The following is a 22,612-nucleotide window of genomic DNA, read 5'->3' on the forward strand; positions in this document are numbered from 1 at the left end:
GATATGAATCAGGACCATAAACAGTGGGAAACGCTAGAGGGTAACGGAAAGAGAGCGGGAGGGGACGGCACCTTCTGGTCTCATTTCAGAGACTCTTAAGACCTAAGTGACCTGGAAGAGAGTGAGGAGAATGCCTGTGTGAGAAAATCACAGACAAAAAGAGGTGAGTGGAAGGGTGGGAGCCTAGAGAAACAATGCAACAGGTAGGGTTATAGCTAAGCAGACAGTAGGAAAATGGAGATGTACAGCCAGCCATGGAGGGGGGCGAGCTAATCAGGAGCCAAGCTTTCCAAGGGGGCGGCACTGTCTGGCAAGGGGCAATGCTGATACACTGAGGGAATGGGCAGGAGTTTGCAATACAGTGTGGCTGCATGAAAAGCCAATGGGATTTGGCTCTGCCTGTGCCAAGGGCTAATCCCAGCAGTGAAAGGCAGGGCCCGGCGCAGCTCTGCAAGCCAGAATTCACCAGATTAGTGGGAGGAACCCAGGCAAATGGTACTGAGTGCACGTCAGGATCCCATCCTGCCCCTGAGATCTGCGGTGAGCAGGGAAGCTCACGGTGAGCCGCACCAGCCCTGATGCCAGGCACATTTATGAGCAGACTTGACCAAGCACTGGAAAGCTGACTGAGGAGCATCCAGTGCTGGGGCCCAGGGTGGGAGGCCTAGACAGCACCTCCCAGCCTCTCTCAGCTCTGTGCTTAGGCCCAGTGTGTGCGACAGGGAACGGCACAAACCCCAGGGGCTGGAGATCACATTCTCCTTTGTGCTAGACTTGCCAGGGTTTATGGCACAGTTGCCAACTTTCACGTGGTAAATAAGAACCCCGACTTTCACAATAAACCAAAAATCAAGCTAATCCCATTTCAAAACAAGGCCAAAACAAGCCAGTCCCTAAGAACCCCAACACTCTATGTGACCAGATCCCCTGGCGTGCAGTCTGGGACTGTGGTGGGCCCGCTGAGCACCCCTGACTCTCTCCCTCTCTTGCCCCTGCTTGCCCCTTGCCCCAGCTTGCCCCCGCCTTGCCCCTGCTTGCCGGGAGCCAATAAAAAAAAAAAGAAGCTACAAGCCAAAACTAGCCAACAAGCAACTCACAAGCCAATTAAGCCAAAAACAAGCCCAATTTCTGTGTTTTTGCTGCGGGTTTGGCATGTCTGGTTTATGGCTGCAGACAGCATGCCCCGGGGGCAGGTCACTCTCTGAAAGCAGACAGCAGGAGTTGGAGCTTTGGGCTGGGGCTGCACCACTACTGAATGTGGCCTGTGCTCACAGGATCAGAATAACAGCCTGCGTTTCAGGAACACATCACCTACTAATTCATAGTGCAAATTATTCCAGCCAAAGATGTAGCGGGAAAAGGACCCACCCCACATTATAGACTTCATGTTATAGAGGACATGGTCCCACATGTACACGTCAGTCATTTCACCTGTAAAAGAATTATATAAATCAAACCCGCCCCCGAAGGAGTCCTGCTCCTGCCCCAGGATGATCACAGCCTCGGCACTGATGGAGTAGCCTTTCCGCAGCCCCTTCCTGGGTAAGGGCTTCCCGTTCACCCAGAGCTCGGCTATGCCCGTGGTGGATTCCCAGCCGGCACAGACGTGCTCCCAGTCCATACGGGTCTCTGGGACTCTGAAGGTCACAAATTCCCCCCCCCACGTATAGTCTGTACTCCCCGGAGCTGGATTTGAAGAGCAGGATCTCGTTGTCATAGGCCTTGGTGGCGTAGGAGAAGAGGGCGTATGGCCGGGGCAGGTCAGTGTAGGATCTCAGACACACGGTAAAACTCTGCAGTGGCTGCTCTGGCTTCGGCTTCAGGATAACATAGGAGTTGTTGGATGCTCTCGGGAAAACAAACACCTTACGGAAGAGGTCTGGGAGGGGAAGGGAGATGGGTGAGGGGTGTTTCTTTGTCAGGGTAAGAGACCCGATTGGTACCACTCTTCCTAGTTAACCCCTCAGGCCCCTAAATCTCCCCCCCGACCTCGCTATCCCAGCCCTGAGGCCAACCCAGCTCTACCAATGCCCCTCAATCACCCCCACCTCGCTACCCTGGCCCTGGGGCTGACCCATCTCTGCCAATGCCCCCAATTCCCCCACCCTGCTATCCCAGCCCTGGGCTGTACCCAGCTCTGCCAATGCCCCCGATTCCCCGCGCCCTGCTATCCCAGCTCTGGGGCCTACCCAGCTCTGTCAATGCCCCCCAATTCCCCAGCCCTGCTATCCCAGCCCTGGGGCCAACCCAGCTCTACCAATGCCCCTCAATCACCCTCACCTCACTACCCTGACCCTGGATCCGACCCAGCTCTGCCAATGCCCCCGATTCCCCCCGCCCTGCTATCCCAGCCCTGAGGCCAACCAAACTCTGTCAGTGCCCCTCACTCCCCCGCACCATGCTATCCCAGCCCTGGGCCGTACCCAGCTCTGCTAATGCCCTCAACCCCTCCCACACCCTGCTATCCCAGCTGTGGCAGGGTGCTGCTGCAAACACACCTCATCAGCCCCTGCCATGCCAGCCCCAATTAAGAGGGATAGATTGGGGCTGGTCGAAAAGCCTTATGTCTGCCTGGCTATTGGCAATACCTGCCAGCCTGATAGGCAGGAGCTACAAAGGCTGGGAAGGAGCCAGAAGGAGGAGGTCAGTCAGGGAGGGAGGTGGACGCCCTCTAGCTGGTTACTGACCCAGCTTGCGGTAGGCGAGACACCTATACGGATTGTATATAGTTGGACACTGGTGGTGGGAAAATGCTTAAAGAATAAAGGATACGGGTGTTGCACAGAGTTGAAGTCCCCTGGACTTATTTGGGAGGGCAACCAGCCCCAGAAGTAGAGGGGCTGGCCGTGCACCCCGTGACATGTGGGAGCTTGTCAGAGATCCTTTTGTGCCAGAGTTACAGTTTGGCAACCTGGAGATGGAGGGAACCCTGCAGTGGCTGGCTCAGCAGCAGGAGGAGATGCAGAAGGTGCTGCAGGCCTTCCAGCAATCCCCCTAGATGGAGAGATGGGCTCTACTCGCCTGGCAGGCCGTGCAGCGGAGGACTTTACAGGACTTTATTAAGGAGCAGGTGGGGTTGCAGCAACAACTCCTGCAGAAACTAGTGAATTCCTTGAGGGGAGATGGCACCCACACTACGGGGTTGGGCCTTTGTAAAATGGGCCCCGATGATGACCCCGACACTTTCCTCTGCACCTTTGAGTGAGTGGCCATGGGCACCGGATGGGACAGGGAAACCCTAGCCCCATATCTCACCCCCAGCCAGCGTGCGGACACTCCAGGAGTGGGCGGGGCAAGCGCTGGGGCCGTGTGTGACCCCCAGGCAGCGTGCGGACACTCCGGAGGTGGACAGAGCGAGCGCTGGGGCCGTGTGTGACCCCCAGCCAGCGTGCGGACACTCCGGAGGTGGACAGGGCGAGGGCTGGGGCCCCGTGTGACCCTCAGCCAGCGTGCGGACACTCTGGGGGTGGGCAGGGCGAGCGCTGGGGCCGCGTGTGACCCCCAGGCAGCGTGCGGACACTCCGGCGGTGGGCAGGGCGAGCGCTGGCTGCGGGGAGGTAACAGCTGCAGGGCTGCCTGGCCACAGGGACATTCAGAATGTGAATCCGGATGGGGCACTTTGGGTCAGGGGCTGTTGCCTTCACTGAGACCGTCCCCTATGCCCTGCCCAGCCACTGTGCCTGAGCAAGGAGAGCGGGAGTGGGCTGGGGGCCTTTCCCATCCTGGGTGCTTTGCATTGGCCCTGGCACCTACCTCCTCCCCAGGCATCATTGGATCTGCTCCCTGGAGGAGAGGGGAGTGGTGGGTACACACTGTGCCCCCTGCTGGTCACGGGGAAGTGGAGAAGTGAACAGCCCCCTGCTGTCTCTGGGGCTGGGGACAGATGGACCCCACGGCCACCTTCCCCAAGTCCCAGACAGCACGCTCCTGGGGAAGCAGCATTGGAATGAGGCTCTTTTAATTGAAAGGGCCCGTCAGCCCATGGCCACATTGGCACTTTGCTCACCAGGAGACAGGGCACAAAAGTGGATGCTGGTGCTGGCGAAAGCCCCCTCCGGTGGGGGCAGGAGGGAGCTCAGTGCCCTGGCTGCTGCCATGTGCCTTACTGGGGCCGAGGGCTGCAGGGACGTACCGATCATCTCCAGGCTGTACTTGGCCACGGACCTGCCCCAGGCACTGGTGGCCGTGCAGATGTAGGTGCCGGTTTCATTCTTGCCGACGGGAAGGAGGGTGAGGATGCGGTCAGGGTTTATCTGCAGGGGGACATCGCTGCCTTCCTTTGTCCACAGGAACTCCAGGGGGCTAAGAGGAGGGGGGTTAGTGAGAGAGAAGGAGTGCTTTCCCGAGGGGCACACACTGGGACAGGTCTGACTGCACCCCGATGGCAGCACCTCTGGGGCAGGCCCCGGCAGGTGATATCAGCACACAGCAATGCTGCAGCCATTCCCCGACAGCCGGTGAAGGACACCAGGGCCAAGAGGCCTAGTCCTCTGTCGCCAGGCACTTTCTCTCGTCGGTCACACCAGGACGGGGCGAGTGCAGAGGCCGCGTATAACGCTACCAGTGAGATCTGGCAGCGTGTGCCACCCCCTCTGCAATGACGTGGGCATGAGGCAGGGCAGGGCAGAGCCAGGCCTGGATCTCCTAGGGAGTGGGGTACGTGGGGCTTGTCCCGAAAGGCAGCACGGATTCCCAATGTGGCAATCGTGCTCAGGACAAGAACTCAGAGAGCAGGCAAGTGGCCACAGGGAGGCGCCTGGCTAGTCCTGCACTGGCTGGTCTATGCTCTGGACCCAGCGTCCCACTCTCTGCGGGTGTGGGGTGGAAAGTTTGTGCTCCAGCAGGTCTGATCCCACTGCTCCATGCACAGTGCAGGGCTCAGCAAAAGCTGCAGAGGGGGTGTTCGGCATTTCCCGCCCTGGGGGGATGATCCTGGTGTGACCCATGTTGCGTCCTGGGCCCTACCGATGGGTGCAGGGTAGGCGTGATGGGAGGGGGAGGGGCGAACACTACAGGCCCAGGGTCTGGGTGGGTGCAGTGGGAGGGGGAAGGGTGAGTGCTACAGGTGCAGGGTGGGTGTGATGGGAAGGAGAGGGGCGAGCGCTATGGGTGCAGGGTGGGGGTGATGGGAGGCGGAGGGGTGAGCACTATGGGTGCAGGGTGGGGGTGGAGGTGATGGGAGGGGGAGGGGCGAGCACTATGGGCTCAAGGTGGGGGTGGGTGTGATGGGAGGGGGAGGGGTGAGCGCTATGGGCCCAGGGTGGGGGTGGGTGTGATGGGAGGCAGAGGGGCAAGCGGTATGGGCACAGGGTGGGTGTGGGTGTGATGGGAGGGGGAGGGGCGAGTGCTATGGGCGCAGGGTGGGGGTAAGTGTGATGGGAGGGGGAGGGGCGAGCGCCATGGGTGCAGGGTGGGTGTGGGCACGATGGGAGGGGCAGGGGCGAGCGCTATGGGTCCAAGCTGGAGCGGGCATGATGGGAGGAGGAAAATTGGGCACTAAGAGCACAGAGTGGGGGTGGTCGTGATGGGAGGGGTGAGTGCTATGGGCACAGGGTGGGGGTGGTTGTGATGGGAAGGGGAGGGGCGAGCGTCATGGGTGCAGGGTGGATGTGGGTATGAGGGGAGGGGGAAGGGTGAGCGCTATGGGAGCAGGGTGGGGCGGGCATGATGGGAGGGGGAAGATTGGGCACTAGGGGTCAGGGTGGAGATGGGTGCGATGGGAGTGGGAGGGGTGAGCGCTATGGGTGCAGGGTGGGAGTGGGCACCGTGGGTGGTGTGAGTGCTTTGGGTGCAGAGTGTGGTGGACGCAATGGGGGGAGGGGTGAGCTCTTGGGCGCGGGGTGGGGGTGCTGGGAAGGTGCTTGGGAAGGGGGCTACTAGAGCGAGAGCAGCCAAGGGGAATGGTGAGGGGGAGGGGAGCTCCTTACCCAGGATCCCCTGGGACGTCACACTGCAGCTGCAGCTCTCTGCCCGGGCTGGGGTAGGGGGGCCGCGGCTGAATCCTCGCTGCTGGCTTGTCTGGTAATGTGGAGAAGGAAGAACATGGAGCCACGCCTGTTCCCCTGCAGGGGCCGGGGTAAGCAGCGGCTGCACCGGGGAATGACCCTGCAAGCCCCCTGGCTGCCCGCAGTGTCTCTGCCAACCCCTTGTGCTGCCCACCGAGCCCCTGTGTCATCTGCTGATGCCCACGTGTTGGCTGCAGTGTGCCCACCACAATCCCCTTTTGCTGGCCAGAATGGAGCCCCCAATCCTCCTGCACTGTCACAGTGCCCCCCACAGATCCCCCCACGCTGTCACAGCATGCCCCCTACAGGCAGGTAGGGCAGGGCACAGCTGATTGGCCATTACATTCTTATCGCCCTTCCGTAAATGTCTCTCAGCCACACCCTGTGTGCACCAGAGCAGTGCCATCGAGCAGACGTGTGCAGCAACGCGGCTCTTCCCAATGCCTCCTCTGCCCCACGCTGGTTCCGCGTCGCTGTTTCTGGGAGTCCTGGGGCCTCACCCTCAGAGTCACTGAGCCCCAATACTTCAATTGACATCAGGCCCCATCGTCTCGAGGTGGGTGCCAAGATCCAATGGGGCTAAATGCTGAGCACCAGGGGACTTAGCACTGCACAGTCCCCCAAGTCCAACAGAAGCCCTGCCCTGGACGGGGGCATTATCGGGAGTCCCATCTTCGGCTGGGAGCTGTGGGGAGGGCGGTCGGAAAACGTGACCCACGCACCCTCCAGAGTGCCAGGGACTGGGCTGCTCTCTGCCTGCAGAAGCACATACCCTGTCCTCCTGTACAGAGGACATCCCGGCCAGGGCTTGCCCCCCTCCCCCGGCACAGCCAGCTCTGCCCCTACCTGTCTGGGCCACGGTTCCCGAGAGGCCAGCGAGGAAGAGGAGACAAAGCTGCAGCTTCTGCATTTTCTTCACCTGCAGAATAAACCAGAGGGAAGAATCAGAGGGACAGGTGTCAAGAGTCTGTGGCCAGTGTGATACAGACAATTAAGGCATTCTTTAAATCTATCGGAAACAAACAAAATCCCAGTGTTCATACAGCTCCATTACGAGAGAGCGGCGGCGACACTGTCAGCCATGACGGAGGAAAGGGGGAAGTGTTCAGTAAATATTTCTGTTCTGTACTGGAAGGAGCTGGGGGACATTTCCATCTCTGACAGTCAGAGCTGTAACTAGGTATTTTTGCGCCCGAGGCAAGAATATTAAATTGCTCCCTCCCCCAGGGCCGGCTCTTCGGTGGCAATTCGGTGGCGGGTCCCTCAGTCCCTCTCGGAGGGAAAGGCCTGCCGCCGAAGACTGAATGAAGTGGCGGTGGTAGAGCCTGTGATTTTGGGGGGTCTAGCTCATAATTTTTGGCTGCTTGGGCTGGTAATGTTGCTTCCAAGATGATCTTTGGTTCCAGTCCAGTTCCAATCCAGAGAGGGACTCACAGGTGAAGAGAGGAGGGAGGTGCTGGATATCAGCAGTGGCCACTAGGGATCAGCATGGGTCCTGAGAATGCTCGGAGTTCAGGTTTGCAGGGCAGGATCAGGGGTGGCAGGTTTGTAGAAATTTTGGTGGTGCCCAGAACACGCCCCACCCAAACTCCATCCCCCCACCCTCCCATGGCTCTGGGAGGGAGTTTGGGTGAGGGAGGAGGTCTGGGGTGTAGGCCCTAGGCTGGCACAGGTGATTGGGGTGCAGGCTCTGGGAGGGAATTTGGGGATGAGAGGGGTGCAGAGGGAGGGGGTGCAGATTCTGGGAAGGAGTTTGGGGATAGAAGGGGTGCAGAGGGAAGGGGTGCAGGGGTGAGGGCTGTGGGTTGTGGCTGGGAATGGGAGGTTTGGGGTGTGGGAGGGGCTCAGGGCGAGAGTAGGAGTGTGGGGGATGAGGGCTCTGGCTGGGGCTGGGAATGGGAGGTTTGGGGTGTGGGAGGGGCTCAGGGCTGGGGCAGAGGGTTGGGGTGTGGGGGGTGAGGGCTCTGGCTGGGCCTGGGGATAAGGTGTTTGGGGTGCTGGAGGGGCTCAGGCAGAGGGTTGAGGGTGCAGTGGGGGGTGAAAGCTCTGACGGGGGGTGTAGGCTCTGGGGTGGGGCAGGGCTGGGGATGAGTTTGGGGTGCAGGCAGGCTGCTCTGGGACAGGGGCCAGAGAGGAAGACTCCCCCCAGGCCTTTCTCTGCTGGCAGCAGCAAGCTCTGGGGGAGAAGTCCCCCTTTCCTGCCCCTCCAGCAGCACACTCACCCCCACCACTGTCACTGCATGTGCTCCTAGGGTCCCTCTCAGGTCCAGGAATCTCCCTCGCCTCCCCCATGGTGGGTGCCGGAGGGTGCTGCGTGCGCCTCCTCCCCTGCTGTTGCCCCTGACTGTAGCCTCACTGGGGGTGAGGGATGGGGCTGCCTCCTTGCCCAGAAGCGGTGACTGCGGGCGGGGGGGGAGGGGGGGAAGGGGCTGTGCTGCTGGAGGGTCCCACTGGAAAAAGAAAGGGTCTGAGGGGGAAGGGCAGGCTCAGAGTCAGTCTGCCCTGGCAGGCGAGCTGGGGGGCGCTAGGACCCTGCGGCAGCAGTTGCTGCAGGGGAGAGACAGGGACTCTCTGCTCCTTTTTTTTTTTTCTCCACCGCTTTCTGCGCCCCCTCCCCCTCCCGGGTTTGTGTGCCCAAGGCAAGTGCCACACTCGCCTCCCCCTTGTTACGGCACTGCTGACAGTGATCAAGTCATACTTTCTAGCCCATCCGTGACTAAGGAGGGTGTTACCCAGCAGCTACTAAAGTTAAACATTTTTAAGTCGACAGGAGCAGACCACTCACACCCAAGAGTATTAAAATAATTGGCTGAGGACCTCTCTGAGCATTAATGTTGATATTGAAGAACTCTTGGAACACTGGGGGAAGTTGCAGAGGGCTGGCAGAAGAAACATGCCAAAATTTAAATATGATAAATGATGTGAGTCAAGAAACTATAGGTCAGTTAGCCTGTCATCGTTCCAGGGCAAAACCCTGGAAAGACTGAGGCAGGCGCAATCAGTAAAGAACTAGAAGATGGGTGTATAATTACTGCCAGTCCACATGCTTTTGGGGGAATAGGTCTTGTCAGACAAACCTGAGACAGGTTTTTGATGAGCTCACATGTTTTGCTGATCAAGGCAGGAGTGTGACCTTCATACACATGATATTTCTATCACACATAGCCTGACTGCAGCGCTCCACTTTGTACTGCTCTGCCTGCCCTGCCTAAAACCTGCCCCCCAGGCAATGCCAATCTCCAGATGCAGGGGTTGCTGCCCCCGTATGGGGAGGAGGCAGGCAAGCTGGGAATGGGCGACGGGATGGATGACTTGATGATATCCTGTCTGTTCATTCCCTCTGGGGCACCTGGCACTGGCCACTGTCGGAAGACAGGATACTGGGCTGGATGGACCTTTGGTCTGACCCAGTACGGCCGTTTTTATATTATGTTCTTAGGGATATGGCCCCCTCACCCGCTCCCCCCAGCCTGGGGCACACTGGGGAGCAGGTGCTCTGTCAGAAAGAATGGTGCCACCAGGGCACTCCTCCCAGCACTAGGGGAGGATGGCAGCTCCCCAACCCCCCTCGGGCCAACATCTCCATCTGCACCTGCTCTGGGCTGTGCATAAGGATGCGATTTAGTCATGGATTCTGTGATCGTATCAGACCTCCGTGACTTCGGCTTCCGCTGTCAGCGGCTGTGGCTATGTTAGGCTTTTACTAGAAGCTTCTGTACGGGATCGGGGAGCAGATACTGGACACAGTGTTGGTCTATAATACTCTAAATACCTTTTACTGATTACAATATAAACCTCACTCACTCCACATTCATACCCCAAACATACTGCACCAGAGTCCGAAGATCGGAACAAAGTCCTAATGGCCAGTCGAGGTTCGGTCCAATCACAAGGCGTGGCAAGCCGACACTGCCCCTCTTCAAAATTGGGGCTTTGGATCGATGTCTGACTCCAAATTTCAGATCTGTCAGGCAACCATTTATAGACCAGTCCATCACGTCATCTGCTCTTTGTCTCCATTCGCTAGGCCTTTCACCCACAACTCAGAGAAAGCAGCCCCAGGGAGGCTGCCATAATCCAAGCAGCCCCGGGGAGGCTGCGTTCCATTTCCCCAGTTTTTATCCACAGCTGTAACAGATACAATACCACCAATGTTATTCCCTTTTCTGCTGGTTTTGTATGTTTTCCATGGACACAACAAGGCTGTTTTGCAAGAACGGTCCTTGACTGCTTAAAACCTTAAATCCTCGCTTCAGTTGCCAGCATGCAACTCACATACTCATGTCAAACACACTTCATTCACGCTAGGCCTCAATGGCCCATAACATATTGCATTATATATAGTGTAGATATAACCCAACAGCTGGAGCTGGGGCTACGTCCCCCCACCTTGCAGCTGTGCCCTGGGCTATGCACCACCTCCAGCCCCTGCAACTGCGGCCAGAGCTGTGCCCCCCTCACCCCACCCTGCTCCTCCTCTCACACACACGGCTAGGGCCAGGGCTGTGCCAAAATCTTAACCTTAGCTATGTGGCATGAGAAGAATCTGCTGGCAATATCCTCATTTGTAGCCTTTCACTCAGGGCCTGGAGACAGGCTTCGGGAGCAATCCCGGGCACCGTGTAGCTCAGGGGATGGAGAACAGCAGTGGGAGCAGAGCCAAGGCCGTGCCGTGGTCACTGGGAGACTGCACGGGTAGTAGAAAGCCAGGCGTGGCTGGGTGGGGTGGCTCCAGGCGGACACTTGCTAGAGCAGCAGCGGGGCAGAGGCACCTCAGGGCGAGTTCTGCTTCCATGGGCTAGTAAAACAGTGCTGTTCAGTGATAGAGAGAGCAGCTGCCTCCTCCCTAAAGTTAGCGGTGGTGGGGGGGGCACCCAGAGCTGGCAGGGCTCTGGGGAGGGGCGGGGGAGGTGCAGGAGCAGGCGGGATGCTGAACTGTGTCCCAGGATGCCTTGCTGTGAGAGTGCTGAGGTCACTAGCTCAGCTGAGGAAGGATGGAAAGCAGCCCTCTGTGCTCCCTGCACTCCCACGACTGAAAGAAGGCACCTGGGCTTTGGCATCCACACGAGCCGTGCGGCAGTCCATGGAGAACCAGAGCCTTGCAGAAAGCAGCCCGACCCCAGTGCATCACTGCTGAGCCCCCGACTCGCCCAGCGTTGCTCTGGCCTGCGGACCTCGGCTGTGATCCAGAGCTGGGCTAATGCCCACTGGACAAGCCAGGCCACAGCGGGTCGGGGGCTGCGTGGATCTAATCTGCGATGCAGACAGGATGGTTCCCGGATGTGTCTCAGAGCGCTCCCTCATCTGAGCATGGGCCCAGCCTCAGCAGCAGCCCTTGGCTGGGGACAGGCTGGGCCCTGGCTCCAGACCGAGTGAGGGGTTTGCACTTTCGCTTCTGCTCATCGAGTCTGATTGCCCCAGAGACGAAGGGATTGGCTACCCTTGTGAGTTACAGCACATTAAAGGAGCCCCCGGCGCACTAGCTCACTACCCGTCCACACTGGCAAGGCAGGTAGAGCACTCTGACTCCATGGCTAGAGCGCTCCTGGTACTCCGCCTCGGCGACTAGAATAACGTTTGATGCTCCCCCACTGGAGCGCCCCAGCGTCAGTGTGAACGAGGTGTTGCATTACTGCGCTCTGATCAGCCTCCGGAAACGTCCCATAATCCCCTTAAGTCAAGTGGCCACTCTTGTCATTGTTTTGGATATGCCCTTTGAAAGCTCCATTTGACACCCGGCTGCTTATCTGCTCCGAGACAAAGCAACCATTACTGGGAATGCTGTGTGTGAGAGAAAGAGTGGAGGGGGGGGAGGGAGAGGTCTGCTGCTGTCTGAACTTACAAGACAGCATGCTGACATGCTCTCAGCCCCCCCAAAACCCACTCTCTCTCCCCCCACATACACACAACACACTCCCTGTCACATTCCTCACCACCACCACCCATTTGAAAAGCATGTTGCAGCCACTTGCATGCTGGGATAGCTACCACAATGCACTGCTCTCTGTGGCCGTTGCAAGAGCTGCTAATGTGGCCACGCCAGTGCGCTGTCAGCTGTCAGTGTGGACAGACTACAGCGCTTTCCCTACTGCGCTCTACGAAGGCTGGTTTAACTCAAAGTGCTCTACAGCCGCAAGTGTAGCCATGCCCACAGGGCCGGCTTTAGGCCGATTCCCCCGATTTCCAGGAATCGGGCCCCGTGCCTTAGGCTCACCCGGCGGCAGTCCACTGCGGCGGCATTTCGGCGGCGGGGGGGTCCGCTCCGGGGTCTTCGGCGGCATTTTGGTGGCGGGGGGTCCTTCAGTGCCGCGGAAATCACGGAGCGGACCCCCCACCGCCGAAGTGCCGCCAAAGACCCGGACCGCCACCGGGTATTCGAATCGGGCCCCGCAGGTCCTAAAGCCGGCCCTGCATGCCCATGCCCGAAGCTACGCTTGCAAACCAGCCTTCCTCCAGCTATGCCCCAGGAACTCAGCCAGCTGGGACCACAGCGCCTGGGCGGAAACACCTGCTTCCCCTCCACGCTTCAGGGGCTATTTGGTGTCACCCTGAGGGGAAGTGAGCCCAAAGCAGCCAGGCCTTAAAGGGGGGTGAGGAAAGCAGGGGTCGAGTCGAACCCTGGCAGACAGTGCCTGAAGCGCGCCCCTCCCTCGCTCCCCAGCGAGCTCAGTTTGCGGGTCTGTGGCCCCTGGCAAGCCGTGAGTGTCTCCACAAGCTACCCCTGCCGTGCCCTGTACCGGCCATACAGCCCGCTCGCCCAGCACAGCCTGGCATTGCCTGTTTCCCCCAGCATCGCCCGTTCTCCCCTCCCCCCAGCATCGCCTGCCCCCCGCCTGTTAGCTTCGGGGCTGCAGCCCGACGGGCAGCGCGGTGCTTCGGCTCCCAGAGGTCTCGCTCCTGCCGCAGGGACCTGGCCCGGCTGTCCCGCCTCGAGCTCACCACAAGATCCCCCACGCCCGGCAGCGCCCCGCCATCGCCCCGCTCACCGAGCCGGGCACCCGGCGCAGTGTCCCACTCCCAGCGCGCTCGGGAAAGGTCCGCTGCAGCGCCGCGCTCTGCTGCCCCCGGCCCGGGGGTGAAGCTCTGGCCGCGGGCGGAGTCTGTGCAGGGGCTGGGGCCTAGCAGCTGGGGTGGGGTTCAGCGCGGGTGATTCGCTGCCCCAGGTGGTGGCAGAGGGACGTGGGAAAGGGGAGGGCAGAGTCCCCCCCGCAAGACGGTGCAGCTCAGACCCCGGTTCCCAGGGCTGTGCTTTTAAAGGCAGTGCCCAAGCCAGGCAGAGGCAGCTCCTCCCTGGCCGATGCGATGAACTGGGCTGACAAAGGCGACTGGATCCAGTGAACCACTTTCACAGACACCGCCCCGAGCAGTATAATGGGCGGTATTTGCACTTGTCTGCACCAAGTGTCCCCGCAGGTCCCAGCTTTGTTTTAGGGGCTGTTTTCATTGCTGCACTGGAGGGGCCTTGTCCTGTGACCCACAGTAGAGGGGCTGTCACTCCTGACAGTATTTACTGTGGGAAAAGTTACTGTTATTACTCTTAGCACCTCATCATTCCTCTCCCTTAAGGCTGTGCAGATGGAGGTCCTGCTGCATACACTTAATAATAGATAATCATTGAAGGTACTAAGTTGCTAGTAGCTTCAGCAACCACCTCTCAATGTTTCTAGTGTAGCACTTCCTGGTGGTACTGCAATATAAGGTTTTAAGTCTAAATTGTTGGGTTTTTCTTCTTTTTCTGCACACAAGTTTATTTTTTGGAAGCATCCAACTTGAAGGCTGACTGATGTCCTGCGTTGGTGTCAAAACGTCTTCAGTTTCCTTTGATCTGCCAGTGGAGACTGCCTTTGTCAACTGGAATTTTGCCTCTGTATCCAGCACCTAAGTGTTTTTTTCACATCCCCACCTCTGTGTAGAACTTGGTTCCCAAATATTCACCACAAGCCAGATTTTTAAGGTTGAATCCCACTAGTCACCTAAATAACTTTTAAAAATCTGGTTGTCATAACTATAAAGGGAAGGGTAACAGCCCTCCTGTGTACAATACTATAAAATCCCTCCTGGCCAGAGACTCCAAAATCCTTTTACCTGTAAAGGGTTAAGAAGCTCAGGTAACCTGGCTGACACCTGACCCAAAGGACCAATAAGGGGACAAGATACTTTCAAATCTTGGGGGGGGGGAAAGCTTTTGTTTGTGCTCTTTGCTTTGGTGAGAGTTCGCTCTTGGGACTAAGAGGGACCAGACATCAATCCATGCTCTCCAAATCTTTCTGAACAAGTCTCTCATATTTCAAACTTGTAAGTACAGCCAGGCAAGGCGTGTTAGTTTTATCTTTGTTTTCTCAACTTGTAAATGTACCTTTTACTAGGGTGTTTACCTCTGTTTGCTGTAACTTTGAACCTAAGGCTAGAGGGGGGTCCTCTGAGCTCTTTAAGTTTGATTACCCTGTAAAGTTATTTTCATCCTGATTTTACAGAGATGATTTTTACCTTTTTCTTTAATTAAAAGCCTTCTTTTTAAGAACCTGATTGATTTTTCCTTGTTTTTAGATCCAAGGGGGTTGGATCTTGATCCACCAGGAGTTGGTGGGAGAGAGGAGGGGGGGGGGTTAATTTCTCCTTGTTTTAAGATCCAAGGGGTTTGGATCTGTATTCACCAGGGAATTGGTGAAGAGTCTCTCAAGGTTACCCAGGGAAGGGAATTAGCACATTGGGAGTGGTGGCAGCGCAGGGCCGGCTCTAGGATTTTTGCCGCCTCAAGCAAAAACAATTTTGCCCCCCGCCCCGTTTTTTTCTTGCCCCACCCCTGGCCCCGCCTCAACTCCGCCCCTTCCCCAAATCCCCAGCCCTGCCTCCTCCCCCCAGGCTCTCAAGCCTAGGAGGGAGGGGGAGAAGCAGCGCGCGCGCCGCGGCCACTCAGGGTCTCCCCCTCCCTCCCAGGCTCTCAAACCTGGGAGGGAGGGGGAGCAGTGGCGTGCGAATCAGCTGTTTCGCGCGCCACGGCCACTCGGGATCTCCCCCTCCCTCCCAGGTTTGAGAGCCTGGGAGGGAGGGGGAGCAGCGGTGCGCGAATCAGCTGTTTTGTGCGCCGTGGCACGCGAGCGGCAGCAGCGGAGGTGAGCTAGGGCGGCCGGGGCACATTTTTAGGGGCGGCATTCTGGCGCCGGCCATGCTGCCCCTAAAAATGTGCTGCCCCAAGCACCAGCTTGTTTTGCTGGTGCCTAGAGCCGGCCCTGTGGCAGCGGACCAGATCTAAGCTGGTAGTTAAGCTTAGAAGTTTTCATGCAGGCCCCCACATCTGTACCCTAAAGTTCAGAGTGGGGAAGGAGCCTTGACACTGGTCCTAAGGGCACTGTACAGAATCTTCCTCAAAGGCAAATTTCTACTGTAATTTTTTCTAAATATAGTTATACAACCCCAAGGTAGATTGACAACCGCAACAATTAAAAGATCATGAATTAAGCACCCAAAAATCATGAAATTAAAATAAATAAATACAGACCTTTTGTGTTCTTTTAATTTGCCTTTTTCTTTCTGAGCCTTTAGGGTGCATTAGCTTCCCGCTTCTGCTGTGACCTCACCCAACGAATCCACACACCTAAAACGGTTGTACAGACCTGTAACATTCCATTCTGTTTGGACTTCCAGTAATGTGATTCCTGCCCGCCATCCTCTTCGGAATTGAAAATTTATTAAAAATCCTTATTTCTGTGAGTAACCCCCCATCGTGCAAACACAGTCACGCAAACTTTACTCTTCTGTTACTGCACTTGCTGGATACATCGATGTTGATTATTCTGCCAAATTCTTTATACTTCTAATTTCATATTTAAATTTCATAGCCTTTTATGTTGGCTACATATTTTGTTATGATACTTTTCATTGATGTTCTTCATTCTGACAAGTTTATTGTCTGAAGTAAAGTTTATTATCTGGGAAAGCAACAGCAGTGCAAACAATCCAGGAAGTTTTTGGAGAGTGTTGGGGACAACTTCCTGGTGCAAGTGCTGGAGGAACCAACTAGGGGCTATGCTCTTCTTGACCTGCTGCTCACAAACAGGGAAGAATTGATAGGGGGAGTAGAAGTGGGTGGCAACCTGGGCAGCAGTGACCGTGAGATGGTCGAATTCAGGATCCTGACAAAAGGAAGAAAGGAGAGCAGCAGAATACAGATCCTGGACTTCAGAAAAGCAGACTTTGACTCCCTCAGGGAACTGATGGGCAGGATCCGCTGGGAGGCTAATATGAGGGGGAAAGGAGTCCAGGAAAGCTGGCTGTATTTTAAAGAAACCTTATTGAGGGCACAGGAACAAACCATCCCAATGTGCAGAAAGAATAGCAAATATGGCAGGCAACCAGCTTGGCTTAACAGTGAAATCTTTGGTGAGCTTTAACACAAAATGGAAGCTTACAAGAAGTGGAAACTTGGACAGATGACTAGGGAGCAGTATAAAAATATTGCTCAGGCATGCAGGAGTGTAATCAGGAAGGCCAAAGCACAGTTGGAGTTGCAGCTAGCAAGGGATGTGAAGGGTAACAAAAAGGGTTTCTACAAGTATGTTAGCAACGAGAAGAAGTCAGGGAAAGTGTGGGATACTTACTGAGTGGGGGAGGCAACCTAGTGACAGAGGATGTGGAAAAAACTGAAGTATTCAATGCCTTTTTTGCCTCTGTCTTCACAGACAAGGTCAGCTCCCAGACTGCTGCACTAGGCAACACAGTATGGGGAGGAGGTGAGCAGCCCTCAGTAGTGAAAGAACAGGTTAAGGACTATTTAGAAAAGTTGGACATGCACAAGTCCATGAAGCCGGATGCAATGCATCTGAGGGTGCTGAGGGAGTTGGCTGATGTGATTGCAGAGCCATTGGCAATTATCTTTTAAAACTCGTGGCGATCGGGGGAAGTCCTGGTCAATAGGAAAAAAGGCAAATATAGTGCCCATCTTTAAAAAAGGGAAGAAGGAGAATCCGGAGAACTACAGACAGCCTCACCTCAGTCCCTGGAAAAATCATGGAGCAGGTCCTCAAGGAATCCATTTTGAAGCACTTGGAGAAGGGGAAGGTGATCAGGAACAGTCAACATGGATTCACCAAGGGCAAGTCATGCCTGACTAACTTGATTGCCTTCTATGATGAAATAACTGGCTCTGTGGATATGGGGAAACCGGTGGACATGATATACCTTGACTTTAGCAAAGCTTTTGATACAGTCTCCCACAGTAGTCTTGCCAGGAAGTTAAAGAAGTATGGGTTGGATGAATGGACTATAAGGTGGATAGAAAGCTGGCTAGATTATCAGGCTCAACGGATAGTGATCAACAGCTCGATGTCTAGCTGGCAGCCGGTATCAAGTGGAGTGCCCCAGGGGTCGGTCCTGGGGCCGGTTTTGTTCTACATCTTCATTAAGGATCTGGATGATGGGATGGATAGTAAGTTCGTGGATGACACTAAGCTGGGGAGAGAGGTAGATACGTTGGAGGGTAGGGATAGGGTCCAGAGTGACCTAGGCAAATTGGAGGATTGGTCCAAAGGAAATCTGATGAGGTCCAACATGGACAAGTGCAGAGTCCTGCACTTAGGATGGAAGAATCCCATGCACTACTACAGGCTGGGGACCGACTGGCTAGGCAGCAGTTCTGCAGAAAAGGACCTGGGAATTACAGTGGATGAGAAGCTGTATATGAGTCAACAGTGTGCCCTTGTTGCCAAGAAGGCCAATGGCATATTGGGCTGCATTAGTAGGAGCGTTGCCAGCAGATCAAGGGAAGTGATTATTCCCCTCTATTCGGCACTGGGGAGGCCACATCTGGAGTACTGCATCCAGTTTTGGGGCCCCCACTATAGAAAGGATGTGGACAAATTGGAGAGAGTCCAGCGGAGGGCAACGAAAATGACTAGGGGCCTGGGGCACATGACTTATGAGGAGACGCTGAGAGAACTGGGCTTATTTAGTCTGCAGAAGAGAAGAGTGAGGGGAGATTTGATAGCAGCCTTCAACTACCTGAAAGGGGGTTCCAAAGAGGACGGTGCTCAGCTGTTCTCAGTGGTAGCAGATGACAGAACAAGGAGCAATGTCTCAAGTTGCAGTGGGGGAGGTCTAGGTTGGATATTAGGAAACACTGTTTCACTAGGAGGGTGGTGAAGCACTGGAATGGGTTATCTAGGGAGGTGGTGGGATCTCCATCCTTAGGGGTTTTTAAGGGCTATCTTGACAAAGCTCTGGCGGGGATGATTGAGTTGGGGTTGGTCCTGCTTTGAGCAGGGCATTGGACTAGATGATCTCTCGAGGTCCCTTCGAGTCCTATGATTCTATGATTGTTTTGTCTTGTCAAAATCCGAGGCTTTTAAAAAATCAGTGACCCTATTACTCCTTTACATTGGTTGGGTGGGGGAGTTGGAGGCACCTAGTTTGTCTTTTGGTGAAACTAAAGTGCATTGAGACAACTGTGTTTTTACAGTGGGATGGTTAATGCATGTTAATTACCCCTCTGGTAAAACCCATGTTTTCTCAGCACTGAGGACACAGACTATACTGCTGACTCTGATGCTAAACGAACCATTATTTTCATGGCTTGACAACTGTGATACTGATTGTTTGCATGGCTAACACCACTCCTTCACCATCAGAGCCAGGTATTTGAATGTCTACAGCTCCTCCCCCCGCCCCTTTGTGTGGGTGTCATGGAAAACCAGTTAAAACATTTTAAACATAAGGAATTAACAGAGGCTCCCTCCTCAATATCCCTTACTCCCCTCCCTTATTAAGGGCTTGTCATCACGGTGTGACAGTAAAGGTGTGAAGTTAATACACATAAATTACAGCTCTGTAAGCCCCTGTGTGGATGCTCTCTTCAGAAGTAAGCGTCCTTAGTTTTGACAACAGCTTTCAGGGCAATAGAAGAGTGCAGGTGTCCTTCCTCCAAACATTGCTAATCATCAGGGCTATGGCCTGTCTTGAACATTGTTAAGTTTTGTATAGTCTAGCTGTATCCCCGTTGGATTTTTTACATCCAAGTGGAAGGAATGAAGTAGGGGAGACCTTGTCTGAACTTTCCTGGGCATTGCCCTGGGTTGAAAAGCCTTTACAATATTTCACAGGTACCAATTTTGGTCTGAGACAATTTCAATAAAGATTTAAGATGAAAATAAAAGGTGATCTCGCTCCTTCTCTCTGCCCTGCGCTGGTCAGGACACCGTTCATGAGCTGGAGAATGAAGACCTGATGGTGCCATGGTAGGTCCCGATGGGCAGGCAGAGGGGGTTGGCCTAGTGGCACAGTGAGCCCTGAAGCTACATATATATATATATATAAAGTAGTGCCACTCTTGTCCCATTAGAATTAATCAATTGACTCACATTTTTGGTGCTTTAACTGTAAAGATTCCTCTTTGATCTCAGCCTCTGCCTGCTTGCTAACCACAGGTGATATAATCCTTATCTATTACTAACTATGTGCTCCCAGGCAAATGTCTGAGGGTGTGGCAGTTACTAGACAGGCTTTGTATTTGTTTCTGAAGCTGGGTAGAATGTTTTCATTATAGGTAAATCACCTGGCAGGTCACTCCCCATTTACTCACCTTCTTGTGTCGCTGAGCCAATCAGAGCTGGTGGTGGGGGGGGGATGTTATAAATATAGCTGCTGAAGATAGCCCTGTGACATCAGTGGCTGGTCAATGAAAGAGCTGGTGAGTGTCTGCTGCGAGGGATGGTTTTGCTGACAGCTCTAAGAAACGTTTGGTAAAGGAGGATGCTGATGTTCGTATGAAACTCTGAAGAAGCCAGGCATGAACACTACATATTATGGCCACATCACAGAGACTTAGAGCCAGATTCACAAAGGTTTAGGTGCCTACATCCCAATTTTAGGCTCCACTGTGATTCCCCAAACTCCCGCCACACCCTTGGGCACCTAAACTCACTCAGCACCTACATTTTCAGGGTAAAAGTTCCCTAGGCACCTAAGCTTCTGCCTTTGGGCCTGCGCACGGCTGCCTCCCTCTAGGCATCTAGACACCTATCTCCCACCTAAGCCCCAGCGTGAATCACAAACCAGGGAAGACGGGGGGGGGGGGCGCAGAGAGGCTTATCTTGTGTGTGGGGACCGATCCAGTAGGTGTGCTTAGGACTGCCTACTGGATTGGGTCCCATTCAAATCTGGCAGGATGAGGAGGACATGGTGTCACCACCCAGCTTCTAGCCCAGTGGGTGGCACACACAGCTGGGATGTGGGAGACCGAGGATCAATTCTCCCCTCAGGCAGAGGGGGAGAAAAGATTTGAACAGGGGTCTGCCGCATCCCAGGTGATGCTCCAACCCTTGGGCTAAAGGTTAGAAGGGGGGCACCAGCTCCTCCTCCTGCAGCTGTTTTGGGTGGAGTTAGGCACCTCCCTAGCACCATCTCTCAAGAGCCAGCTTAGGCACCCAAGCCGCCTGACTCCTGGAGAGGGGTCCCCATTCGCAGAGCTAGGTACAGAACTCTGTGAGGGGGCGGGGCTTAGCACACACCCCTCTGCTCTGCATCTCCCTTTGGCTGCCTTGGTGGTTCCCCGCCTAGCTCAGCTGTGTGAGTGGCAGTGTCAGGTGCCTCTCACCCCCCCATTCATTGTCTATAGAGCCCAGGTGTCTGAGTCAAGCTTTGTGAATCGCAGGGCATTGCTGTGACTTTCTAGGTGCCTAAAAGCGAGGCCTTGTGACACTGAGCAGTGCCACGCCAACGTCCCTTTGTAACTTTAGCCCTTTTGTTGTCTTTTATCTAACCTCAGGGTAACTAAGGTGCAGGAGCTACTCTGCGGCAAAAATCCAGGGAGGACAAGGCATTTCAGTCTTAGCAGGCAGGAAAGGGCCTGAGAAAATGTCTCTGGAATACGATCCGGGCCACTGTGCTCACAGATTTGTGCCAAAGTACAGAAGTACAAATTCTGCATTGAAAAATTGCTCAGTGTGTGTAACAGTGGCAAAGAGGGGACGTCTGTGTAAGGAACAATGGCAAACGTTCTGCCTAATAGATTATATTTCAAATGTATTCGTGTTTCAAAAACTGTTTACAAGGCTTTACACTGGTTTCAGTGTTTTGTGTCCATTAAATGTTTGTTTTCTGTAGAAATGTAATGGCCTAATGTACAATGGTGTAACCAGTCTGCCAGCTGCTGTTGGCAGCAACAAGGGCTGGGTTCAATATCTAGGGCAGGGTGGCCAAACCATGGCTCGTGAGCTGCATGCGGCTCTTTTACAATTAAACTGCAGCTTGCGGAGTCCCCCCCATTCCTCCCATTCTCTGCCTACCAGACTGGGGGGGGGGGAGGAGAACTTGGGGCTTCTGCCCTGCAGCGGGGTGGTGGGGCTAAGGGCTTCTGCCCAGCGGGAAAGGGGGTCTCGGGGTTTCAGCCCCATGGGGCACTTCTGCTGGGGCTCAGGGATTCAGCAGGAGTGGGTCTGAAGCCTTGACACCCCCCTCCCCACAGGGAAGAAGCCCCGCTCTGGCTGGTGCGCCCCGGCTCTCGAACTTCTGAAGATTGTCATATGAGGGCCAGTAAGTTTGAACACCCTGATCTGGTGATAGTGGGTGCTATTAGGAGGGGGTCTTCTTCTTAACAGCCTGATATTATAGTGTTTTAGGGTGTGTCTACACTACGAAATTAGGTCGATTTTATAGAAGTCGATTTTTAGAAATCGATTTTATACAGTCGATTGCGTATGTCCACACTAAGCGCATTAAGTCGGTGGAGTGCGTCCTCACTACCGTGGCTAGCATCGACTTACGGAGCGGTGCACTGTGGGTAGCTATCCCACAGTTCCCGCAGTCTCTGCCACCCATTGGAATTCTGGGTTAAGCTCCCAATGCCTGATGGTTTTGGGTACATGTCGTCAGTCGCTCCTCCCTCCATGAAAGCAATGGCAGACAATCGTTTCGCGCCTTTTTTCCTGGGTTACCCGTGCATATGCCATACCACGGCAAGCATGGAGCCTGCTCAGTTCAACTATAGGCTGAGCAAGTGCAGAATGGTGGTAGAATGTGCCTTTGGACGTTTAAAAGCTCACTGGCACTATTGGTCAGACCTCAGCGCAACCAACATTCCCATTGTTATTGCTGCTTGCTGTGTGTTCCATAATATCTGTGAGAGTAAGGGGGAGATGTTTATGCCAGGGTGGGAGGTTGAGGCAAATCGCCTGACGTCCGATTTTGAGCAGCCAGACACCAGGGCGATTAGAAGAGCACAGCAAGGCATGCTGCACATCAGAGAGGCTTTGAAAACCAGTTTCATAGATTCATAGATTCATAGATTCTAGGACTGGAAGGGACCTCGAGAGGTCATTGAGTCCAGTCCCCTGCCCGCATGGCAGGACCAAATACTGTCTAGACCATCCCTGATAGACATTTATCTAACCTACTCTTAAATATCTCCAGAGATGGCGATTCCACAACCTCCCTAGGCAATTTATTCCAGTGTTTAACCACCCTGACAGTTAGGAACTTTTTCCTAATGTCCAACCTAGACCTCCCTTGCTGCAGTTTAAGCCCATTGCTTCTTGTTCTATCCTTAGAGGCTAAGGTGAACAAGTTTTCTCCCTCCTCCTTATGACACCCTTTTAGATACCTGAAAACTGCTATCA

The 22,612-nt window shown here is 54.9% G+C and overlaps 1 protein-coding gene across 1 annotated transcript; it reads right to left on the minus strand.

The window, feature by feature from the left end:
* Positions 1 to 1,276: 1,276 nt before the first annotated feature.
* On the minus strand, positions 1,277 to 6,915 carry LOC135892642 (mucosal pentraxin-like). The gene is given in 3 exon segments (XM_065420438.1): positions 1,277 to 1,660; positions 1,662 to 1,879; positions 6,852 to 6,915. Coding segments are annotated over 3 exon segments (666 nt in total).
* Between the last annotated feature and the right edge of the window lie 15,697 nt (positions 6,916 to 22,612).

The sequence above is a fragment of the Emys orbicularis genome, chromosome 20, assembly GCF_028017835.1.
Source record: "Emys orbicularis isolate rEmyOrb1 chromosome 20, rEmyOrb1.hap1, whole genome shotgun sequence".
Taxonomy (NCBI): Eukaryota; Metazoa; Chordata; order Testudines; family Emydidae; genus Emys; species Emys orbicularis.